The following is a 24,853-nucleotide window of genomic DNA, read 5'->3' as shown; positions in this document are numbered from 1 at the left end:
AGTTCGAGGGAAGAAGTTTCGTAGCTGGAGACCAGAGATCCTGCACGAACAGGTTCTGAAACGTAGCTCCCCATCCTCTGATGCTGGCGTCGGTGGTGAGAAGTACCTTGGAGACAGGAGACCAACTCCTCCCTGCGACAAGGATATCCCGTTGGAGCCACCAGGAGAGGGAAGCTCTGACATGCCGAGGAGGACAGACATGCCGGTCCAGAGCCAATGGGTTGTCTTCTAGATGGTGGAGGACAAATCTTTGAAGAACTCTCATGTGGGCCAGAGCCCAGGGCACCGCATACTTTGCGGAGACCATCTTGCCCAGCAGGGACATGCATAACCGTAAGGAGCTGCGGTGTGCAGAGCGAATCCTGCGTACTAGGAATCGAATTCCCTTGATCCTGGCAGGAGGAAGGAAAGCTTTCCCGGAGCACGAATCCAGGCGAAGACCCAGGAACACTAGCTGTTGAGAGGGAAGGGTGCAGGATTTGTCCCAGTTCAGAATCCAGCCGAGATCTTGCAACGTGTCGACCACCGTAGAAAGGTGAGCCCGAAGAATCGGCGCTGACCGGGCATGGATAAGCCAATCGTCCAGATAAGGAATGACTGAGATTCCCTGAACTCGGAGACGGGCCGCCATGACTGCCAAGAGTTTCGTGAAGACTCTTGGGGCCGCTGACAATCCGAATGGAAGGGCTTGAAACTGAAAGTGCTGGACAGCTGTACCCCGAGGAATCGCCACTGTCAGGAAACGTTGATGAGATGGATGGATGGGAACATGGAAATATGCATCCTTCAGATCTAAAGAAGCCATGAAGTCGTTGAGGCATAAGGTGTCGAGAGTGGATCTTACGGTTTCCATCTTGAACCGGACGAACTGGAGGTGACTGTTCAAAAAAATAAATAAATAAATAAATAAAATTAGCAAGTCTATGATTAGTAGAAGACCTCCCGGTCTCTTGGGGACCAGAAAAACCAGAGAATAAACCCCTTGGCCCAGTTCTGGCCAAGGGACAGGAACCAGGACTCTGAGGTCTGTCAACTGCTGAATTGTAGATAACAGGACCGACCGCCTTGCCTGGTCTGGAGGAAGGTGGGAGATCAAAAAACGGTCTGAAGGTCTGGTCCGAAATTGAAGTCGATAGCCGTGCGATACAATGGCTCTCACCCAAGGATCTCGGGTGAGTGAGAACCAACTGTCCCTGAAAAATCGGAGCCTTCCTCCCACCGGAATGGAGGAGGCGTCATGCAGCGTTCTTGGGGTCTTGAAACGCTTTGGGGAAGGTGATTCTGTCAAATCGCCCCCTTCCACAAGGGAATCTGCCTCGGAAGCTTTGTTCTCTGGACAAGGGGTTGAACCTAGAACCATGGGCTTTAGATTGTCCTGGGAAAAAAGGCCAAAAGGCCTGCCGTCTTTTCGAAGGATGCTTTCGCTGAGGCATCCAATGCTTGTCCCCTGTGGTTTTCGCCAAAAGGGACTCCAGTTCTTCCCCGAATAAAGTCTTACCCTTAAAAGGGATATTAAGAAGCCTGTTCTTAGAGGCATTATCCGCCGCCCAGGCCTTAAGCTACAAGGCCCTCCTAGCTGCAACCGAAAGTGCCGAAGCTCTGGCTGTCATTCTGATGTTTTCGATGGAGGCATCACAGAGAAAATCCACGGCCAGTTTCACGGCAGCAACATTCTTGAGGATAGTTTCCCTGGAAGTTTTGGCAACAATATCCTCTTCGATCTGGGAGAGCCAAATCTTGACAGCTCTGGAAACCGAGGCAGAAGCAATTCCAAGTTTAAGGACAGCAGCTGAAGCCTCAAATGATTTCTTAACTGCAGCTTCGGCTTTCTTTTCCATCTGGTCAGAGAAATGAGAGCCATCCTCAAGCGGCAGAGTAGTCTTCCTGGAGACCCTCATAACAGCAGTATCTACCTGCGGGGTAGCACAAAACTGAGCAAAGTCCTCATCAAAGGGAAACATACGTTTAACCCGTCTGGACAGGTTAACCCTCCTTTCCGGGTGGTTCCATTCCTGCTTGATAATGTCAGATAGCGCAGAATGAACAGGAAACGAGGCAGACTGCTTGGAGAAGCTGGCACCAAAGAAAGGGTCACTCTTCTGGGTGGAGACCTCCTCCAAATGCATAGCTGACCTCACAGCAGAAATTAAAGTCTCAATTTCTTCTACCGGGAACAAAAAAGAAGTTTCCTCCCAGATCTCTCCTTCCTCCGAGGAACCTTCCTCTACCTCAGGACTAGGGCTGCAACTAACGATTATTTTAATAATCGATTAGTTGGCCGATTATTTTTTCGATTAATCGGATAAAAAGAAAGAATTCTTACCTGGGAATTCCTTTTCCTTGTCCATTTCCAAGGTGGCACATGAGAAGAAGGCTCCGCCTACCAGGTAGGGCAGGAAACACTATAAAAAAAGGAGACCTCCCCCTTCCTCCCCAGTGTGGTTAAAAAGAAAGACTCAGACAAATAAAAACCAAACAAAGTAAATTTAATGGGTGGGAGAAAAAGTGTGCCACCTTGGAAATGGACAAGGAAAAGGAATTCCCAGGTAAGAATTCTTTCTTTCCCTTGCCATTCCAGGTGGCACATGAGAAGAATTAGCAAGATAGGGAGGGAAGGATTCCAGTCTGTAGGACACAACGACCAAATTGAGACTCATCTGAGAGATGAAGATTCAGCCTGTAGTGCCTTACGAACGTATGAATCGACCTCCAGGTCGCTGCCTTACAAATGAGAGACGGAGACACCCCGGAGAGTTCAGCCCAGGAAGTCGAGACGGATCTGGTCGAGTGAGCCTTCAGGCCGGAGGGAGGTACTCTTCCCGCAGAGACGTAACACAAGGTGATAGCGTCTTTAAGCCAGCGGCTCACGGAAGCCCTGGATACTGATCTGCCCTTGCGGGTTCCCGCAAAGGACAGAAAGAGAGAATCGGATTTCCTCCAGGCAGACGTACGTGAGAGATAAGACAGGATACATCTCCGCAGGTCTAGCGAGTGGAGTTCCAGTTCTTTGGGATTCTTGGGATCCGGACAGAGAGTAGGCAGAACGATCTCCTGATCCGAATGGAAGGGAGAGACTACTTTAGGGAGAAACTCCGGAGGCAAACGAAGGATAATGCAGTCCGGCAGAATCCTGAGAAAAGGTTCTACCCTGGAGCTCGCTCACCCTCCTAGCAGAAGTGAGGGCTACTAGGAGGACAACCTTGTAGGTGAGCAGCTTGAGAGAGGTATCCTCTAGAGGCTCGAAGGGAGACGTGGTGAGTTGGTGCAACACAAGGTTAAGGTCCCAAGGCGGGACCGACGGACGGAGCCTAGGGCGAAGTCTACACATTCCCTTAGAAAATCTGGAGATCCAAGGATGGGAAGCCAGATGGAAGTCCAAGAAGTTGCTCAGTGCCGAGATCTGGACCTTGATAGTAGCAGGTTGGAATCCTTTATCAAAGCCATCTTGAAAAAAGCGCAGCACCTCACGGATAGATGGAGAGGATACTTCGTGCACATTGCACCAGGCGATGAATGTTTCCCAAACCTTCTGGTACTTGGCGGTCGTAGAATTTTTGCGGCTGGAGAGAATGGTGTGCACTACTGGTGCAGCTAATCCTTTAGAGGTCAGGATCTCCCTTTCAGAAGCCATGCGGAGAGGTTGAATCGGAAGGGATCTGGGTGGAGAACAGGACCTTGAACGAGAAGATCCTTCACCTGAGGAAGAAGCATGTGTTTGTCTATGGACAAGGTGGTAAGGTCCGAGAACCAAATTCTTCGAGGCCAGAAAGGAACAACCAGGATGACTTTTTGAGGGTTTTCCCGAATTTTCCGGAGCACTCTGGAGATAAGGGGAAGCGGAGGAAAAACGTATGCGAGATTGAAATCCCAGGTCTGCGAGAGTGCTTCCAGGCCTCGGGGACGGCCGACTGGTGAAAGAGAGAAAAACTCCTTTACCTGAGTGTTCAGATGCGTGGCCATCAGGTCTATCTGGGGAGTACCCCATTTCTTTGTGATGAAGGCGAAGACCTTTTTGTTTAAGGACCATTCTCCCGGAGGTACTGAGTTCCTGCTGAGGTAATCCGCCTCCTGATTCAGTGAACCCTTGATATGGACCGCGGAGAGAGTACAGTGACTGAACTCCGCCCATCGGCAGATCTGAGCACTCAGGGTCTGCAGGCGTCTGCTTCTGGTGCCACCCTGTTTGGAAAGGTAGGCCACCACGGTGACGATGTCCGAAAGGATCCTGATGGATTTGTGCCGCAGGATTGGAGACCAGAACCTTAGAGCCCTCCAGACCGCCAGCAGTTCTAGAAGATTGATGTGCAGGCTTGATTCTTGAGGAGACCAGGTTCCCTGGGTAATATGGCTTCCCATGACAGCACCCCAGCCTGTCAAACTGGCGTCGGTGGAGATAACCACCCAATCTCTTGTTTGCCAAGGGAGTCCCTGTGAAAGCTTCTTGGCTGACAGCCACCAACGGAGTGACTCCCGAACGAAGGGAGAAAGCCGGACCTTCTTGTATAGGGACGTCCTGGAGCAATCCCAGTGATCCAGTAAAAACTGTTGAAGAGGTCTTGCGTGAGCCAGTGCCCAGGGAACCGCCGAGATGGAGGAGGTCATTAGACCGAGCAAAGACATGACGGATCTGAGGGACACTGACTTGCTCTGTAGGACCGCATGTGTGAATTCCCGTAATCTTAGGATTTTGTCCTGCGGGAGAAACGTCTTCTGTACGTCTGAATCGAGGATCATTCCCAGAAAGGTCTGACGTCTGTTTGGAAGTAACTGACTTTAGAGAGTTCACCAACCATCCCAGGTTGTGGAGAGTCCTGAGGGAAAACTCTAGATGGGATTGGAGCAATGATGCCGAGGCTGCAATTAGTAGCCAATCGTCCAGGTATGGGACCACTTTGATGCCTCTTTGCCTCAGGAAGGCCACGACCACTGACATGAGTTTCGTGAAGATCCGTGGTGCTGAAGCAATTCCAAAAGGAAGGGCCCGAAACTGAAGATGACGAACACCTTGAGGCAGTGTAACGGCCAGACGGAGGAATCTTTGGTGGTCTTCCCTGATGAGGACATGTAGATAGGCATCCCGCAGGTCTATAGTGACCATGAGGTCCCCCGATGAAATAATCTCTGTGGCGGACTTCAGGGATTCCATCCGAAACCTGTTGTATCTTATACAGGCATTTACCAACTGTAGGTTGATTATTAATCTGAATTTCCCGGACGGTTTTGGCACGACAAAGACGTGGGAATAGGTTCCCTCTCCTATTTCTAGATGAGGCACCGGGACTAGAGCCCTTTCGTGAATTAAGTTGTTGAGTGTGGAAAAAAATCCCGCTCTTTCCCAAGGATCCGCAGGAGGCATGGACAGCAGGAATTTCTGGGCAGGTAGGCGAGTAAACTCCAGTGCATAGCCTTGATTGATGATGCGAAGGACCCAGGGGTCTGAGGTGATCTCTTCCCAGGCATGAAAGAAACCGGTTAACCTGCCCCCTACTTGGAGCCTGCTGGCGTCAGAACCTTCCTGATTTACCGTCCCTGCCTCTGCCTCTTCCTCTCTGGAATCTACCTCTTGCGTAGGGTTTACCACGAAAGGACTGGTAGTCTTGATTGGAGGTAGAGGCCCTGTAGAACTCCCTGTCTCTTGGAGCTCTATAATAATTAGACCTGAAACGAGGTGGTCCTTTCCTCTGAGGTAACCAGTGCTTGTCGCCCGTGGTGGATTCTAGAATCGTGTCGAGGTCGCTGCCGAAGAGGTGATTCCCCTGGAACGGAATGCTGCACAGCTTGTGTTTTGAGGCATTATCTGCAGACCATGACTTAAGCCAAAGCGCTTGTCTAGAAACCGCTGAAAGTGCCGTAGCTTTAGCAGATGCACGGACAGCTTCAATGGAGGCATCGGAGATGAAGTCAATTGCTAAGCAGGTGTCGGACAGGTTTCTTGCAACCTGCTCAGTCCCTGGAATAGCTGCCAGGTCTTCCACCGCTTGTTGAAGCCAGATCTTAATGGCTCTAGAAGTTGACGCTATGGCAATGGCTGGACGAAAGTTCGCCGCTGCTGCTTCAAAAGCCCTCTTGGCGGCATTCTCAGCCCGCCGGTCCATGGGGTCTTTGAAATGGGACGCGTCCTCCATCGGAATGGCTGTTTTCTTCGTAGCCTTGGCTACTGCGGTGTCCACTTTCGGAACTTCCAAGGCATCGGAATTCTTACCATCAAAAGGGAACAGCTTTTTGATTCTGGAAGACGTGAAGAATCTCCGGTCAGGATATCTCCAATGCTCCGTAATTATTGCTGAAAGTGATTCGTGAACTGGAAAGGTCTGCGGTTTCCTAGAGTGACCCTGAAAAGGATCCGGTTTTGAGACTGGTATGTCATCCTGTAGATTCAAAGTAGATCTGACTGCAGAGATGAGCTTCCCTGTTTCTTCGATTGGGAAGAAAAAGGTTTCCTCTTTAATTTCCCCCTCCTCATCCGAAGACTGGGGGTCATTCGACTGGTAGTCATATTCCGAAAAAGGAGCCGAATAATCTTCCAGGGCATCTGGAAGAACATTTGGTGGACCCTGCTGGTAAAGTTGATGCTGAGGCACCGGCGCCTGAGGGGAGCTTGCCATGGCCCGAAAACAGTCAAAGGTAGACTGAAGTTCTCCCTTCAACCAGGAGGTAAATTCTGTTGCGGAAACTTCTTTAGGCCGAGAGCAGGAGCTGCACATTTTGGCCGTGGGGTCGTGTAGGGTCTTTTTACAGGAAGAGCAGGCTTTGTGTTTCGTTTTTCCCACAGACTTCCTATGTGGGGAGGCCTCAGGAGGAATGTCTGGATTTTTGTCTGACATGACTGAGGAGAAAAAACACAAGGATGAGACCACAGAAAGTAATAGAAATAGGCAATGGTTTCAACCCAGGAGGGAAAACCTACTTGAAAAAGGCAATATACAATCCTCAGGCACAGGCAGGCACAAAAAAGGAGTAGAAAAAGCAAAAATACAGTACAGGAACGAGAGCAAGGAAGGATCTTACCCATTCTGGCGGTTTTATAGCGGCATTTAGGCGCCCAGGCCCGGAAAACGTCACATCCGGAAATTCCCCGTCAATTGACCTCTCGTGACCCCGGACGCAGTGCCGGAAGTAAAGCAGATAGGAGAAATAATGAAAAACGGGTGCCGTGAAACCGGCACAGCCGGCTATAGAGTCCCGCTCGCAGCGCCTCCGGAGCGCTCTCCTGCCGTGACTCACGCTGAGGATTCCTCCTCCCCGGGACGGAGAGAACCGGAGCCCGGGGATGCACCTCCCAGTGAGCCCCCTGGGCTGTGGGCAGCATATAACGAGGACTGAGCCTCGAGTAACCGCGAGGACGCGGAGTTACAGCCTCCGAGGCTGCCGCATCACCCTGGATCACTATCGGGGATCGGAGAGAAAGGACGCCCCCCCGGGGCTCCAGGAAAACAAAAAAGAAGAGAAAAAGGTAAGCTAAAGCCTAACCGCTACCTGAGTAGGGCAGGAAACAACACTGGGGAGGAAGGGGGAGGTCTCCTTTTTTTTTTTTTTATAGTGTTTCCTGCCCTACCTGGTAGGCGGAGCCTTCTTCTCATGTGCCACCTGGAATGGCAAGGGAAAAAAACAATATGCAAATTTTTTGTTTATTTAAAATTTAATGAACTGAATGTTAAAAAACAACTTAAAATTTACATTAACATTTTTATTTTGTTATGATGTAATAAAAAAATAATATGTTCAAAGTACAAAAACCCAAACACAATATTTATGAAACAAAATAACCCCAAACATTCTGAAGAGGTGGACTATTACTGTTCAAGAAACTTTGCCCCAGCCCTGGCACTTTGCACCCGGCACTTTGCACCCGGCACTTTGCACCCGGCCCTGGCACTTTGCACCCAGCACTTTGCCCCACCCCTGGCACTTTGCACCCAGCCCTGGCACTTTGCACCCAGCACTTTGCCCCAGCCCTGGCACTTTGCACCCGGCACTTTGCACCCGGCACTTTGCACCCGGCACTTTGCACCCGGCACTTTGCACCCGGCACTCAGCACTTTGCCCCAGCCCTGGCACTGTGCACCCAGCACTTTGCACCCAGCCCTGGCACTTTACACCCAGAACTTTGCGCCCTGGCACTTTGCACCCAGCCCTGGCACTTTGCACCCAGCCCTGGCACCCAGCTCTTTGCACTGTGCCCCTGCACCCAGTCTCCAACTCTGCCCTGCACCCAGCCCTGCCCCCACATTCTGCCCTGCCCCCACACTCACACCCTGCACCCACACCCTGCACCCAGTCTCCAACTCTGCCCTGCACCCCCACCCCCACTCTGCCCTGCACTCAGTCTCCTACCCTGGCCTGCCCCCCCACCCCCACTCTGCCCTGCATCCCCTGAAACCCCACCCCCACCCCGCGAATCGCTCTGTGCGAATGGAGCCACTCGCACAGAGCGAATCGCTCTGTGCGAATGGAGCCACTCGCACAGAGCGAATCGCTCTGTGCGAAGGGAGCCACTCGCACAGAGCGAACCGCTCTGTGCGAAGGGAGCCACTCGCACAGAGCGAACCGCTCTGTGCGAAGGGAGCCACTCGCACAGAGCGAACCGCTCTGTGCGAACGGAGCCACACGCAACTAAAAGAAGGCGGAGAGTGCAGCGGAAGCGGGGAACGCTCGCGGAGGTAAGTAAAAGGAGCCGAGTGCTCCAACAACGAATCGATCACGGAAATCGTCGACAACGATTTCCGTTATCGATTATTTCGATTTTATCGATTCGTTGTTTCAGCCCTACTCAGGACAGTCAAACTCCGAGTCTGAGAACAAAGGCTGACGCCCTAGGAGAGTGGGGTCTTGTGCCGCTGGAAGGTGGTGATAGGCAGGAACAGGAACAGTCTGACGGAAGGCAGAGAAAGTAGACTGCATCTCTTCTTTAAGCCAGGTCAAAAACTCCCTACCCCCAGACGGTTCAGAATCCGCTACAGATCTCAGGCAAGCGGAGCAGAGCTTCTTCCTAGAATCCTGCAAAGCCTTGTGACACCCTGAGCACTGGGAGTGTTTAGACTTCATAACAGCCTTCTTAGGTTTGTCCTCGACAGAGGGCGGCTCAGCATTATCAGGGGCCGACATACTGAAAGATGCAACAGCATCCAGCCAAAAGAAAACAGCAGGAACACACATAGCAGTCAATTCACTTACCTTCTATATATGCAGTGAAAAAGAGCTGAAATTAGGCTGTAATCTGCAACAGCAGAGAATTTGGCGGCAAAAATCTGAATTCTGACCGAGAACGAGGCTTGGAACGCACAACCGGAAGTCGTCAGACTCCAATATGGCCGCTGTAGTAAGCCGCAACAGCGGCGTGAAGCCACTGAATCACAGACCGGCAAGCCTCCCTGGACATAGGAGGTTCCGGCATACACGCTGGCTACTCCTCAAACACAGCCGGCGGACCTGCCGTGCTCACCGTGGGGACGACGGATCCACCGCGGCCGCGTCCACCGCCGGGACGCCCGCGCCACCGCGGCCACACAGCGGCGCCGCAGCCGCGAACACGGGAGCAAGCTCTTGGCGACGCAGTACCAGCCATCCGGCAAAGGTACAAGGTATCCCCCAGGAATGGGGGGCTTAGCCCGGGGAAAACGGCTCAACCTAGAGCCGGAGAAAAAAAAAAAGGGAAGACGAGTCCCCCTACCCGATGTAGGGCAGGAAAAAAAACTGGTGTTAGTAGGAGGGGAGGGCCCTTTTAAAGTTTTGAGTCCTGCTCTATCTCAGGTACGGAGGAGGAGTCTATCCTTAGTGTCACCTGGGATGGCAGGGAAACACATGTTTGATCAGGAGCCTCCCCACAGACAAGCCACTGCAGCTAAGGCAGCTTAGCACACTGGAGAAGAAGTAATGTAATTATTTCTAACTGTTCATGATACCCTAATCTGTACGTACAGTTTTAACAAAATGAGTTTCAAAAGGTCAAACCTATATGGTGGAGCTGACCTTTTAACTCGCATTTAAACTATTTAGTCTCAAGACAGCTAATGGCAATCTATGAAAGTGATGTATTCTCAATCAGCAAACCTTTTTCATATCATTCTCTAGATTCTCCTCTTGTTGACCTTCAGACAGCCGTCTCCTGAGCTCTGCAATCTCTCTCTCGACAGATTCACGGTACTGACCCCACTGAGCACGCTCTTGCTCCAGCCGATGATGGAACTGGAGTTCATAGTCTCGTACAGTCTCTAAAAGCAAATTTGGTGAAAGAAGGGTTAATTCACTAAAGCTAGAGTTGGTAGGACAGTTGTGGTTTCAACTTCCTGAATTCACTATACTTTATAACAGGTCAGCCCCTGCAAATTTCTATGCAAGAGCTGGCCCTGTGTAATGCATGTGTGACTTTCAAGACATCTAGCATATTTAAACATGTCGTATACAGGGCCATGGAAGTCACTGGGGTTAGCTTTTGTAATGCAAAGTGAGATGACTTTATTGGAAATAAATATCTGGCATTTATTCACTAAATGTCCAGTTTAAGGGGGGTACTTACTCCTGTTTATTCTAGATAAAAAAGATGCACAACAAGGTTTTGGTAGTAATATTTATGCCGTTTGCTTCTACCTTTCCTAAGTTCACAAGCTGCTTAATTACAATGAATTAAATTCTATACATATCCTCTTATTTAGTGATGTGCCCATCTTTCACTCTGCATAATCACACACATTGCTATCTGCCCAATTTAACCCCTTAACGACAAAGCCCGTACATGTACGGGCTCAAAATACATTGTTTTTAATGGGTTTAGGGACCGCCCATTGTCCTTAGGGGGGGTAAAATTCTACGTAAACGATTAATCTTTAATATTCGCCACATCCATATTCCACTTTGTACACTCTTTTCTACCCAAACATCTTGCCATGCGCACCTTTCATGATTGCCTGAAGGGATGCAACTTCTTCCTGCCATTGTTTCTTCACTTCATCAATAGCTTCCTGCTTGGTGGTCTCCGACACAGTGGCTATTGCCTTGATGTTCTCAATGTCTGCCCGTGCTTGTAATAGTTGAACGTTTAGCAGTGCAATCTCTTCTTGGGCAGCCTGTACAGCAGCATGCTGGCGTTTTAAGTCCACTGCAAGGAAAAGAACCAGATGGGTGAAAGAAAGGTTTGACCAGAAGTGACGCAATTACACTTGGTCATTAAAGTTTCTCTCATGTAACCATCATGCAGCAGTGTCACAATGTATGCTTTAAGAAAAATTAAAAAAAATAATTTATGTTTAATTTACCTGTCCCTTGCAATTTTGGAGGTAGACAGCAGTGGCCTAAAGGGCTGGAGATGATTTTAGCACCTTTCCTCGATTCCTTCTGCACTAGGACTACCCACACACATATAGCTTTCTTAACATTTATATATTCAGTCCATGAGTTAGAGAGGTTTTAATAAATTATACAAAAGACAACACATTATTATTATTTGTTTAGGTTGTGCAAATGAATGAAAAAAATAAAATTCAAGTTATGCTTTCATAAACATGAACATGTTTGGTAGATTGTTAAAAAGTACAAGAGACTGAAGGATTTATAAAAGGTTATGTAGTTTTTCAAGGACAGGTTTACAGGTTTTGTTTGTTTGATCCCCCCACATGTACAGCTAAATCTGCAACATTTTGTTTAGGTGCCCTTACACATTGAATGATGCATTATACAGGGTTAACAGAGCCCTTTACATGGGGGGGAACCTACCAATGTTTCCCTTAATAATGAATGGTGAAGTAAATCAGTCTAAAGCAAACTCACCAGTGCTAATATCAGTCATTTGGAGCGCTTAGCCCCTTAAGCTTTGTCTACATTACTTCTAACAGCTTATCAGTTCATTAATGAGGGACCAGACTGGGACGACAAGGCGGCTTTGGCCCGTTACATAAGTGTGAATGATGGCTTGATATAAAAGAGGGCACAGGTTATGTTTTTATGCTCATGCAGCATGTGGTCAGGCATATCCAGCCATTGGCAGCACAAAGTATCACTCGGATGGAGCAATGTCCACTGGGCATTTGCCCAGAATGCCAGATGGCTAGTCTAGGACTGTATTAATGTACCCCTTGTATGATTAACTCTTCACATCACCATAAGCCAACAGAGGGAATTAAAAAAAAAACTTAATTAAAAAATTATAGTGGGAAGCATCATAGTCATGTAAACAGAGTGTTGTCCTAAGTTAAGTCCATTTCTATTTAGTGGATCAAGTACAAGAAAAGGATGTACTCATAAGTGGAATAACTTAATCACAAAAACTAAAAAGGTAAGGCAATATTTGCCATCAACCTCACAATAAGGACATAAAAAAAACAAAAAAAACGCAGTATAGCCTTCAGTGTACAGCTGATGACATCCAGAATATATTAGAGGACAATCATTTAGTTCACAAATGTGCATGAGTTAACTCCACTAATCAATCACACACACACACACACACACACAACTATATGGCAAATGCAGGAAGCGAGAGATAATGCCAAGGGAAATTCAATCTTTTATTATTCTGACTTGCACTTTGTTATCATCTGTTAGAGGAAACAGCTTTATAAATGTCTGTGTCAGCTCTATTTTTATTATCACGCTGAATCAAAGCAGACTTTAAAAGCAGAAAATGAGATTGTAGCTGAATGTGATCAGCGTGGTTACCTTCATATATCATATACTGTTCTATGAACCCCAGCTAGTTCAACTTTGGGTCTCAGTGTCATTTGACATATTTCACTAACCCTCAAAGTCATAGTGATGTATTGTACTTCTACTAATCTACATATATGATGGCTTCACTTCCCCTTCTGTTTACAGCATCAGATAACAGAACCCACCACTGCATAAACTGCAAAAGCTGGCTTGAACCTCCACCCTTCATAGCTCCTGTATATTGCTCGTCACTTACAGCTCATTTAAATGCACTACTGTATGGGTTTCCAAAATGCTGATCAAGTCCAATGGGCATTCTATACATATCTATATATTATACATACCAGATATATCCATATAGTCTGTTGCTTCATTTAGAACTGTACCCATAGACTTGAGAGCAATACCGAATGCCTTTGCATGAATTGATAAATATAGACTTAAAAACATAACTATCAGAGCGGCTTTTAAATGTACACTCCAGTGCCCACGTACACTTAATTGCATATGATACTGTTACCTTGTAATTAATGTTTTATTCCCCTAAAGGCATAGGAGGATTCATCAGAATCCTGTCTATACATTTTACCATGCCAAGCTCATTTGTCATGCAAAAATTTGTCTTCATCCACATACATGACTCCCACATCAGGCCAGCTCCAGTGGATTTCTGGAGGGTGTACCGAGATTCTCTGTGTGCATGCCATGATTTCAAGAGGAGTACTTACCTACCAGTGGATGGGGAGTTATGCAGCACCATTTTTCAAATAAAAAAGTTTTACAGAGTCATTTTAAAAGTCCTCACAAAATACATAAATATTCATTTGTGTATGGTGAGGCTGTTTGGGGCAGTAGAGTGCACATTTACCCGCAAAATTTTTCAGCAGGGCTTACCTTAGATCGAGTTAAATTCAGCCATTATGGATGTTAAATATATTTATTGTGCCCAGACGCAACAAAAAGGGTAAAATGCACCAGGTTACCTTCTTTTGCCAAGTACAACTCTTTGAATTTTGCCCTCTTCTGATTAAATTCAAGTTCAAGTTGTTGTTTAGTCCGAAGAAATTCTGCATTATTTCTCTCCAGTTCGGCGACCCGCTGCTGGAGAGCAGACACTATAGTGACAGACAAAAGGCTCACGTTTAGAAGGCACATTAAAATCAAATACATTTTGCATCATTGTTATACATATTAACATTCATACCATCAATACACCAAGAACAGTCTAAGAGGTCACCTAAATTAATCCTTCCCACCGACTTCCTTGGACTCTTATCTTAGAAATGCATAAAATAAAAACACAGCAATAAGCTTTTCCTCAGAAAACCACCAGTCATCAAGACAAAACTACATGTAATCTAGTAGAGGATGTTATAAAAAGTCATGTATGTTAAGACTTCCAATGATGGCTGAACATAGTAGCATCTTGCTGAGCAAGCCCCTATATTTTTGCATTCAATATTTTGAATATGCTACCACGCGAAAATCCTTGAGCCGGTTGGCATGGACAAAAACCTGGTTTTAGCACATTTTGTTTCAATAAACCTCTTCATCTGCAGACTCGGAGGCTACTATCGTTGGCAGTTATGAGATTTTAAGAGACAATGAGGAAGTCTGTTCTTCGTTAGGCTTTCATTGGTCAAAGAGTTTGGCCGGATGATTAAGACTAAGCCATTCTATTGTTTATCACAGCCAGTATTACAAGAGGGTCTACACTCAGTAGAGTTAGCAGGAAGGTCTGAAAAAAGAGTTGTGGTTTAAGGTCCTCATTTCAATATTAATTATGAAGGGCCAACGCTGGCAGGTTTCTCCAGCAAGAAGGGCTGAGGTCGCCCTGTAAAAATTTAATTGAGACTTGGAAATCTCACTCATTTAACTAGGCTTTGATGGTATGGTGAATAGACCGAAATGAGTCAGGGTGTTTGTCTAGCGGACTGTGCTAAAGCAACATCTAGGACACACAAATAGTTAATTGACACTAGCCTGGAAACATTATGCAAAAAGATTTTAAAAAGCAAATAAAATAATATTTTTGAAAGCTTATTTTAATCTGCTACTTGGAATAATTGTTTGGTCTGAGTTTCCCTTCAAGAAATAACTTGACTCTGTATGTGGGGGGGGGGGGGGGTTTACTTGCCTTAAAGAGAAGCTGCAGCGCCATGGCCCTGTTTTTGCCCCACTTGCGGCTGCGTGAAGCAGCCAATGAGTGGCGAGAAAGTGCTGGAATCCCAAAGTGGGAGTGCTTCCTGCACATGAGCAGGGGGGCATCATTGGACCCTCCAAAGCCACCGTATGAGCCAGAGCTGGAGGTGAGAAAACTGTGCATGTGCTTTGGCAACTAGGTGATGCCAAACATCTCCTGCAAGCCTAGGAAAAAAGTAAATGTGTGGAGAGGGGGGATTATCCAGAATCCTTCCATGCATTTCCAAGAGGAACACAAAAATGGATTAAAGTACATATGATGGCTGGATTGTCACTTAAAAGGTGGACAATAATAAAAAAAAAAAAAAAAAAAAAAAACCAAACAGAAAAACAAGTTTCCTTAGTTCACAGTTACCACGATTTCTTACAAAAATCTGGTGCCAAATCAGATTAAAAAAAAAAAAAAAAGATTAAATCTAGGCGAGAAAGTCATTTTAACTCTACCAGCAGCCAGCAGGATTCAACCGTCATAACAAAACATGGAAATCATATTTATCACTAGGTTTACAAAAAATAAATAATAATAAAAAAAAAAGTACAAGCCACCCTGATGAAGTGATCGTTAACAGCGAGTCCAGGGATGTAACTATGTGGGGCTGAGAGCAAGTTAGTTTGACCTTCGAAGGCCATAATCCCCCCTATGATTTTATTAGACCAGTATCTGCTATGGTAGCCATGTCACGGCCCAGCTGCATCCCCCGCAGCTACACAAACCGTGAAACCAACATGGAAACAAAGGAAGCATATGACAAATTTACTATGCGTCGGCTGTTAACCTTGGTGAATGCAGGTGGCTAATACAACTTGTAATATTATCTTACTGTTATAAGATACAGAAAACCTGAGCTTAACCAGCAGTACTTGCGAGTCTGCTCGCTTACCAATGTGAAAAAGATCAATTTCTAATAAACAAAAAAGTACTCTCTGCAATCACAAGATCCACTTTAAGAGGATCACACGCCTCACTGCCCTTTCTGCAAGGAATGGAAAAGCTTCAAATTTGTTCATTTCACAAACAGATTCTTTTTTTGGTCACCTTGAGAACTACATTCTCTGAACTGTTATTAAAGGCATGGCAACGGAATTTTGGTGGCTTATCTTCTGCGTACGGTTTTGCTACGTTTTATCTCTGATACTTCCTGTGAAGCAACAAAGATCAGACATCAAAACCACAGTACAGACTCTACAAGTATCTTGGTACAAATTACATCGAAGGATTTGCGCCTTACACCATGTGTGTAGAAAGGTTTGAACTCACCTGGATTTACCAACAAATAAATAAAAAGGTAATCTGTAAACCCCACAACAAATCCAGCACAGAGGGGTTTATTCATTATGAGGGGACAACAATAGCAAGTTTCTCCAGCAAGCGGTGTAAATTGGCCCTGTATAGTGCATGCTTCAGTGTGTAAGGAGACGGAAGAAATCATTAATGACTTAACGATACATTATACAGGGCCAGTCAAGCTTAAGATATAATGTGAAGTCAATGAGCTGAATCAACACAAAAAGGCCTCACAGTAAGCACCTAGCATGTAGGTGGTTTACTGTATTCGTTACTAAAACAGATTTGAGACAAAAAATGCCACAGAATCAACATGACAGGATGCATTTTGGTATCCTTGATAAACAGGTATTTTGTTACATTCTCATAAATAAATGCTTTTTTTATTTTTTAACAAGCACTTACATTTTCTGCACTACAACTATAGTTTGGCAGGTAAAAGATCATCGAGAAGTCTCAATGAGCTGCATTACACTTTAGAGGACATTTATGCTCATCATGATGTGAAAACGGAAGACTATGAAAAACTAGGGGAAAAAATGAACATGAAAGATGGGGATAACTTTTATAAAGTAAACAAGATGCAGTGCTGAAACGGGGTATTTAAACCTAGAAACGTGTGCCACAAAATGAAGAACACAGTTATAGTAGGGCAAAAAGGAATACGGCATAAACCTTCCAGCAGCGGTGGAATGCTCATTACGTCATCCAAAAAAGTCAATAGATTTGGTCAGCAATATATTTAATGTATATTTTACAATACATTTTAAAACAAATTATAGGTGGTGAAGTTTTGTCTCGCTGAATCAGTTAATGAAATGCAATTATTGGCTATTTCAACTCCAGATCATCGTCGCAGCCTTTATTATTTCCTTGCGGACTTAACGTTCACTATAGGAGGTAATACTAGCTGAGAACGCCTGTTCCTTTTCTAAAGCATTTGAATTATTCATGGAGTCAAACTTGTCTGTTATGTAAAGGCATTTTAATCTAACAAAATATTCCATATTCTATAAAGCACGCTGATGAACATATTGAAAAGTAGCATTTTCTAGGCAGATGTACATGAACTGTTAAATATCTATTTCCCTCCGACTTTACATAAATTGAAGTATTTTTCTTATTTACCATTAAATATACAAGTTATAATTTTCCTGCTTGGTATGAAGGATTTGCTATGAATACCACAAGCATGAAGAAACCATCTCCAGCTATAACGTTTTCCTAAAAAGAACAAATCGAGAGAAAAGATATTCAAGCTACCAGTCAGCTATCCCACCTCTGTCAATCGGGATACAATTTCTCATCAGAAGTGGGTATGAATATAAATACAGTAATGCTGAATTCCCTTAAACTCCTGGGCAAATTCCGCTCCTGGGCAAATGCACAGAGGGATTTATTAGAATATACCCTATAGATTTGCCTTTTTCCATCTTGACTTCTACTTCCCTGCGGGCACAGAGAGCACTGCACATTGACCTGATCAGCCGTCGGCCAGAAGCTGGATGGATATGCCCACCGCGTGAGAATCGCTAGTCCAGCCCCGCTTGCTGGTGCACACGCTCACCGGCCGGCACAAGAGCTCCAGGTGACCTTCAAGTAGCCAGAAGTGACAAGAAAGGTTGGACCAACAGAGAGGATAGCGCGATACAGCTTCTCCTAAAAGATAAATACTTAATTCCTTATTTTTTCCTAAAGCACATAACTTTTATTAAAGCACTTACAACATTCTTTAAAAATCATTAATTAGTAGCGAGGCTGTACACGACATTAAACTGCCCCTTTAACAGAAGCGACCACAACTTTTGCTTTAAGCTCCTACACAGCTTCATAATTATTTTCCAATACTTTGAAACCAGTAGGTAATTTGCCCCAAGCGAACGTTGTACATGCACACAAAATTTAAATTCTTCACATACTTTGCTGCACTCACAGTTCAGCGTTTTAAGAATATCCCCGTAGAAAGGCTCATACAAATACATTTCTCTGCCAGAGAGTCAAAAAATATAACTCACAACATGCTGCACCCAACTGCATTGAAAGGCAATATAAGATACTTCTGTTGTGGCTTTAAACAGTACAGTGTGATATCATGATCATCTTGCTGAAGATAATGATGTATTGTTCAATACAACTTGGAAGAATGCAAAAAAAAAAAACAAAAACAAAAAAAAATGCAAAATGAGCCAAGAGATCTACAGGGATTTTTATATTGTAAATCATTAAGTGTACCACCATGTTGTGTAGCACAGAGGACTATTCATCTCTCCTTCCCTATGCATAATGAAGCAAGAGAGCAACATATCATATCCATATTGGACACAAAATCCATTTTTAAATTAAAGTCCTTAAATGCGGCGCCTCTGAAGTCCCAGCTCCGCAACAGTTTTGGCTGCCGGAAATGAACAGAGTTCTATGTGAGTGGGGGTTCTTGTGAGATCAGCTAACGCTATCTTGATTCAGCACTGGAGCTGGCTGGTGGTGAGAATACTGCACGGTGCATAGGCAAGGAAGAGGATTCTCAATAATCCCATCATACATTTGCACAGGGGGGGGGGATGTTATTTTAAAGCTGTACACGACGGCTGGACTGTCCCTTTAAGAACGTCATTTTTCCAGTTGCCGGTAGGGAAGTTGGGCTATGTCCATATAGGTGCAGTCCAAAAAGTAGGTGCCAGAAGACACGGTCATTAATGTCAGACTTCTGATGCCGTGTCTTTCCTGGCAGTCCTGACCGCAGGTACACAGCTACTCTTACACATTTGCATGGAGTCTGCATAATTAAAGTTGCTGTTCCAGTCAACACAATTATGATGCTCTCTAGCATGTTAGGAAAACACATCTTCTGAGTTTTTCTTTGCTCTAACGAGAAGCTTTTATCATGCCTTTCACCGTCTGCTTTTGTGTCTCTTGATAATTAAGAAAAAGCTTTGTATTATTAAAGAATTATTTCTGAGAAAGGTGTGGACATTCAACAGTACTTAGAATCACGGCTCTGCCACAGTCCTCCAGTAAACAAGGTAGCCATTTCATGCAATATTTCAGTACCCAACCCAAGAAATTGGGAGATTAAACAAAAAATACAGCAATGGGGCTGGTAATATTTTCAAGCATAGATAGCTTACCCACCTACATCTTCTACTGGCGAAATAACCCTTAGCTCATCAATAAATTCCATGACGTCATTAACGGACACGCGCAACGATAATGCAATTAAATGCTTTCCAGGTAGCAGCCAGCATTTTCCGTGTCTAATCTCACCGTGTCATAACGCGTGATTGAAATGTAAGAAGATGAGCCGCACGTCCGTTAACGCAGCACCTGCTTGCATGCCAGTGTGTGTACATTAGCAGCCCACGGTAACATTTGGACTAGCAATAGCAGTCACACAGTCCGGATGTGTTAAGGTGTATATTACGTTTACAAATTGTGCCATTGAATAACTTCCGTACTTTCATATTTGATAACGCTAGTGAAATTGTTTTGTCGAATGGTACAGGGAGGATGCTATCACCACTTATTGTGTACCAGATCAATAACCCTTTACAACACCTGCTGCTTCATAATTAACATTTACTATAAGCCTTCAGTTATTGCATATGCAATAAGCACGAATCCTAACCTTACTACCTATGGGTTACGTGAAAGAAGATGCTACAATATCCAGGCCACTGTTCTCCCGTTATTATCTGGAAGAAACAAAGTAGGCTTTTATTCCATGCAGTCACACTTACAAAGCATTAACGTATTTGACTACACTGCTTCTATTCCTTGTTAAATCACACCCGTCAGTTGCTTATTTCACATAAAAGTTGCAGTTTAATACAGTTCACAAAGTTCCCATGTAGTATATGCTACTTAACTGGATTCGGGAGATTGATTAGATGGTGAAGAACAAATAGTCCAATGTAAATCTACAGACCCTAATCTTCAGATGGAAATAAGAGGCTTGGCCAAATACCTCTGCCTGCCATTTTTGTGTAATATTTTAAAATGTAACATTTACCAGAGGCCAGGCAGGACAAACTTACGTACAAACTGGCAACAAGGTCAAATCAAAGATATATATAGAACACTACAAAGATTGGGCTCCATCAGTCCAGTTTTATAACCCTGTTGGAACATATATTTAGGGCTGCAACTAACGATTATTTTAATAATCGATTAGTTGGCCGATTATTTTTTTCGATTAATCGATTATTCGTTAAATTTTTTCATTTAAAATAATGCAATAAAAAACGTACAATTTACACTTTCATCTCTTTATTGCAATGGCCTCTCTCTATTCACCTTCTTATTTTACTGACATAATAATAAAAGCTACAAGAACCCAAACAGTGTTTCTCAAACTAGGTTTTAATACAAAGTTATTAGTAAATATTCATTCATATGTTAACTATTTTTCATATTTAATAAAAACTATGAGAAAAAAGCCTTGTTTATATTTTCTTTTATTTACCAAGCTGCCCCCAGTTATGCACATCTGACCCCCGATATGCCTTATACTCCTTATATGCCAGTGATATGCAACTGAGCCCCCTGATATACCTTTTACCCCCAGATATGCCTAATATCAATATGCCTTATACCCCCTATATGCCACTGTGCCCCCTGATATGCCACTCCGCTCCCCCATAAATGCCCTGCACCACCCTGAAATTCATTATACTCCCTGATTCACCACTCTGCCTCCCCCAGATATGCCACTCTGAAATTCATTATACCCCATACACCACTCTACCTCCCCCTATACACCACTCTAACTCCCCCAGATATGCCATTCTGCCTCCCTGAAATTCATCACACCCCCATACACCATTATAACTCACCCATATACCACTCTGCCTCCTCCCCCCTCCCGTACTCCACTCTGCCTCCTCCCGTACACCACTCTACCTCCTCCCCCCTCCCCCGGTGTATGGGAGGGTGCCTCAGCGTAAGTGAAGGTGAGTAACGGAGGCTGTCTGTGCGATGCAGACCCCCACCAGCTGACAGAGAGGAGGATCCTCTGCAGGAGACCTCAATTCTCCGTCAGCCGGTGGGGGTCTGCACGATGTGCACAGACAGCCTCCGTTACTGCCCTTCACTTACGCTGAGGCTTCTATGAAGCTGCAGTGAAAGTGCCTGTCGGCAACGGAGGTTCACAAAATACCAGGGAGTCGGGAGAGAGGCAGAGGTGTATGGGAGGGGGAGGAGGCAGAGAGGTGTATGGAAGTGGAGGGGAGAGGCGGCTGACAGTGAGGGGAATCCAGGTCCCCTGCAGCGTTGCGGGGGATATGGATTCTAGTGTTATAATCATAATCCGATCTCTGTTTGAGGTCGGATTATATAAGGAGAGGAGTTTTTCAGAGCATTAGCTCTGAAAAAAACTTTTTTTTTTTTTTTTTTTATAATCGATAAAAATCTATTCGATATCTAAATCTATATCGTCAATGATTTTAATTATCGATTATTATTATTATATTATGTTTCAACCCTACATATCTTTTATTTATATAGCGCCAACAATTTACCCAGCACTTCATACAATACATATATTCAAGGGATATGACAAGGCGAGAATTGACAGACTAAGACAAACCGATAGATTAGGTGGAGAGAGCCCTGCTAGCAAGCTTACAATCTTGAGGGAACATATCCCAACTATGATAACATGCCATGTGTTTACAATGGCCTTCTCATTACATGGCATCAGGTATTCTACCCAGATAATACTTGTCCCGGTGTTGCATACCAAATGTAATTAGATTATTTTCCTCCACGTCAGTCAGCATTGCCACAAACCTCCCAAGTTGTGCTAGCTCTGGTAGCTGCCAAAGTAGACTGGTTTAGCCTGCTTCAAGGAACCAAAGATTTCACAAACTAGAACACAGCTAAAATTACTTTGGCAACTAATGCTAAATTCCTTTATTGCCATTTTTATACAGGTGTATGAAATCGGGACAGAGCCCCTAAATATACAACTATTACCTGGGATAGTTATATATCTACCCGCATAGATCCGAATAGCCGCAGGGTGAATTGGCATCATTTGGGATGAAGTGTTTAAGAAATTAGCACATATCCATATCACTTGCTTTGTCCCTTCTATGATTTGCACTAGCCCACGAAGAGTAAAAGGGACAGTTTGCTGCACTGATAGCCCTACTATAGAACATATATTTAAAAATATCTAAAGTAGAAGCTGCAGCCTCACAGCTGTCCTCCACCTCCATACTCTGAAGCAGCCAATCAGTGGCAGAAAAGCGCTCCAATTTCTATCAATGGGACAGTTTCCCACACGTGCGCAGGTTTCGGAAAGTGCTGATTAGTGGTACTTATATCACGCGGAAGGAGATGCACTCTACAGCCGGGGGGGGGGGGGGAAGGGGGCTACAGAATCCCCCCCCCCTGCATTGGCAAAGGGGACACCATGATAATGTAAAGGAATCAAGCAGCTATCATATGCATTAAAGTGCAGATAGTGGCTGGAGTGTCATTTTAAATTGACACCCACAGAAGAACACAAATATATGTTAAAATTTACCTTAGCATTCACAAAGGCTAATAAATATATATATATATTCACACACACACACACACACATACATACATACATACATACATACATACATACATACATACATACATACATACTGGAGGAGATACATGATACAGCAAATACGCTTGTCAAGGGATACCAGGTGTACTGCCTTATGTACCCGCCCCCTCTCCCCATTTCCCCGCTGGACAGGGGGGGGGGTGTTAACCCCGGGTGTGTTCGGGCCGCACCGTTATGCTGTCCTATCCGCTAGGGCCGAGACTGAATAGAAAGAGATTTACCGTCCATGTGTGCAGCAGGATCCGGGTCCGCCATCCCTGGCCCCAGACGGATCTAGATTCGTGGACCTAGAGCAGTAAGCTCGGCCTCGGCATCCTCCAGCACCGCGTCATCCTGACAGCGTGACAGGCAGCGCGATGACGGAGCTGGGCGTGACGCTGACAAAGGTAGTGCTCCCAAGACCGCCATGTTTGTGTCGGGCAGGGAAGGGAGCCTTTTAATTAGAGCTCATGGGATTAATGGTTTCACCCGGAAAAGGGTGAAGCGAACTGTTAATTACAGAAAGTAAACTCATTAATCAATTCATTAAATTAATTTAATACATACTTAAACTGTTGTCTATGGTATATACGTGCTAATATAAGGAAATGGTATGTAACCAAATATTAAATGACCCATTAATGCTTTTATATTTCTGACTGTCAGAATTCCTCACCTGAGTTATACATACGTCCCAATTTTTAGGATGTACAGTCCCTCTTTGGCCTCAAATTCCTTTGTCTCTACTCACCTGATGTCACTCTTTTCTAGGTTTGTTGAGTAAAAGTATACTGTGTTCTACAGCCCTAAAAGTCATTAAAATGTGCATACAAACAGCATAAAATGTGTTTAGAAATGAAATTCTGTAAATAATATACATTATTCTTCTAAATACCCTACTTAATGCGCCCACTTAGCTCTTTTAGATCACGAAAAGTCAGGTCAAAGCCCTGTCTCCTATCCAGTGTGATCTGTCCCTTAGTGTTTCTGAACATTTTTTAGCCCTTGGACCTTTTCCGACCTCACAGACAATGTCGTTTTATAGTCATTGTAAATGTTGTTGACTATAGTGAATACCTTTCACTCCATTTGATATATAATATACCGTTACACATAAGAGGGTTTCAAGGGACAATTCTGTGAAAAGAACAGAAACCAGGGTCAGAAGCTTTAATCGTGGACTATCCCCTGAGAATGGGACACCTGGCCACCATAATCAGGCCCAGTGTTTTAGGAGACCCAAAATGCTTTGAGGTATACAAGTTGACCCTTTTAAGTTGACACTAATGACTATAGGATATTTGTGCCGATATTATTATTTTTGTCATAATATAGCTGGGGGAGTAGAGTAGTTTGAGCTAGAACCAAGTCAGCTTGAACTCCACTCTTGTTTAGTAATTTCAACTTGTTAAGATAAGATCAGGGTCTGACATGGTTTGACTTAATTGCTGTGTCAGGAGCTAGGTCGCCCATGTCAAACCCCATAGTAGGGAAGTATAAGTTTGATACATGCAATACCGGTATGTTGCTTTATAGACCCACTAAGATCAAAAGTAAAATACACACATGGAGAAAGGTCATGGCTATATCTGGAAACTTAATATAAATACATTTTGATGATTCTGTTAAATCGACTTGCTAATGGTGATAACACAATTCTTCTAATAATGGTGCTAAAAGTGGTGAAAATGTTCTCAATACCTGACTTATCTGTCCAATTACAGTCCAATCACCCTACTTACTCTCGCCTCCAAGCTTCTTAAAATAATTGTATACACCCAATTTACTAAGCTTTTTAACTTCACCTCCTTGCGTGACCCCTTCAATCTGGATTCTGCTTCCAGTGATTTAGGCTAGGTTTCCACTTGGGGTTTTTTCCTGCGTTATTTTCTTGATGAAAAACGCCACTGACACTGCATTTTCCTGCCTTTTGGCGTTTTTTCTGGCGTTTTAGCCTTTCTGTGGAAATTGCTTTTTTGACCTTAGGCAGTTTTACCAGCCTTTACAAGTTAGAAGTTTCACCCAGCTAAAAGGGATTTGGATAAATGGCAAGTATCTGCCCCCTCCTGATGTCATTTCCTTGGTAGAGTTCTACTTGAACACGCCCCGGCGGACCCTTTTGTCTCTTTTCTGTGGTTTGTAAG

General features: G+C 44.6%; 1 protein-coding gene across 1 annotated transcript in view; it reads right to left on the bottom strand.

Moving 5' to 3' along the window:
* The window catches only part of LOC149300889 (rab GTPase-binding effector protein 1-like), a 46,899-nt gene extending 23,914 nt beyond the window's left edge, over window positions 1–22,985 (bottom strand). The window contains exons 1-4 of the mRNA XM_089484552.1: window positions 22,952–22,985; window positions 13,626–13,757; window positions 10,892–11,095; window positions 10,051–10,211 (exon numbers count right to left, since the gene is read on the bottom strand). Coding sequence (XP_089340678.1) covers window positions 10,051–10,211; window positions 10,892–11,095; window positions 13,626–13,757; window positions 22,952–22,985 — 531 coding nt within the window. The remainder of the gene's footprint in view (window positions 1–10,050; window positions 10,212–10,891; window positions 11,096–13,625; window positions 13,758–22,951) is intronic.
* Window positions 22,986–24,853: the final 1,868 nt, after the last annotated feature.

Source organism: Sceloporus occidentalis, unplaced genomic scaffold (genome assembly GCF_023333645.1).
Source record: "Sceloporus occidentalis isolate IW3139 unplaced genomic scaffold, rSceOcc1.0.p SCAF_22, whole genome shotgun sequence".
Lineage (NCBI taxonomy): Eukaryota > Metazoa > Chordata > Lepidosauria > Squamata > Phrynosomatidae > Sceloporus > Sceloporus occidentalis.
Note: the sequence above shows the minus strand (reverse complement) of the source record. Positions and strands in the feature narration are given on the sequence as shown.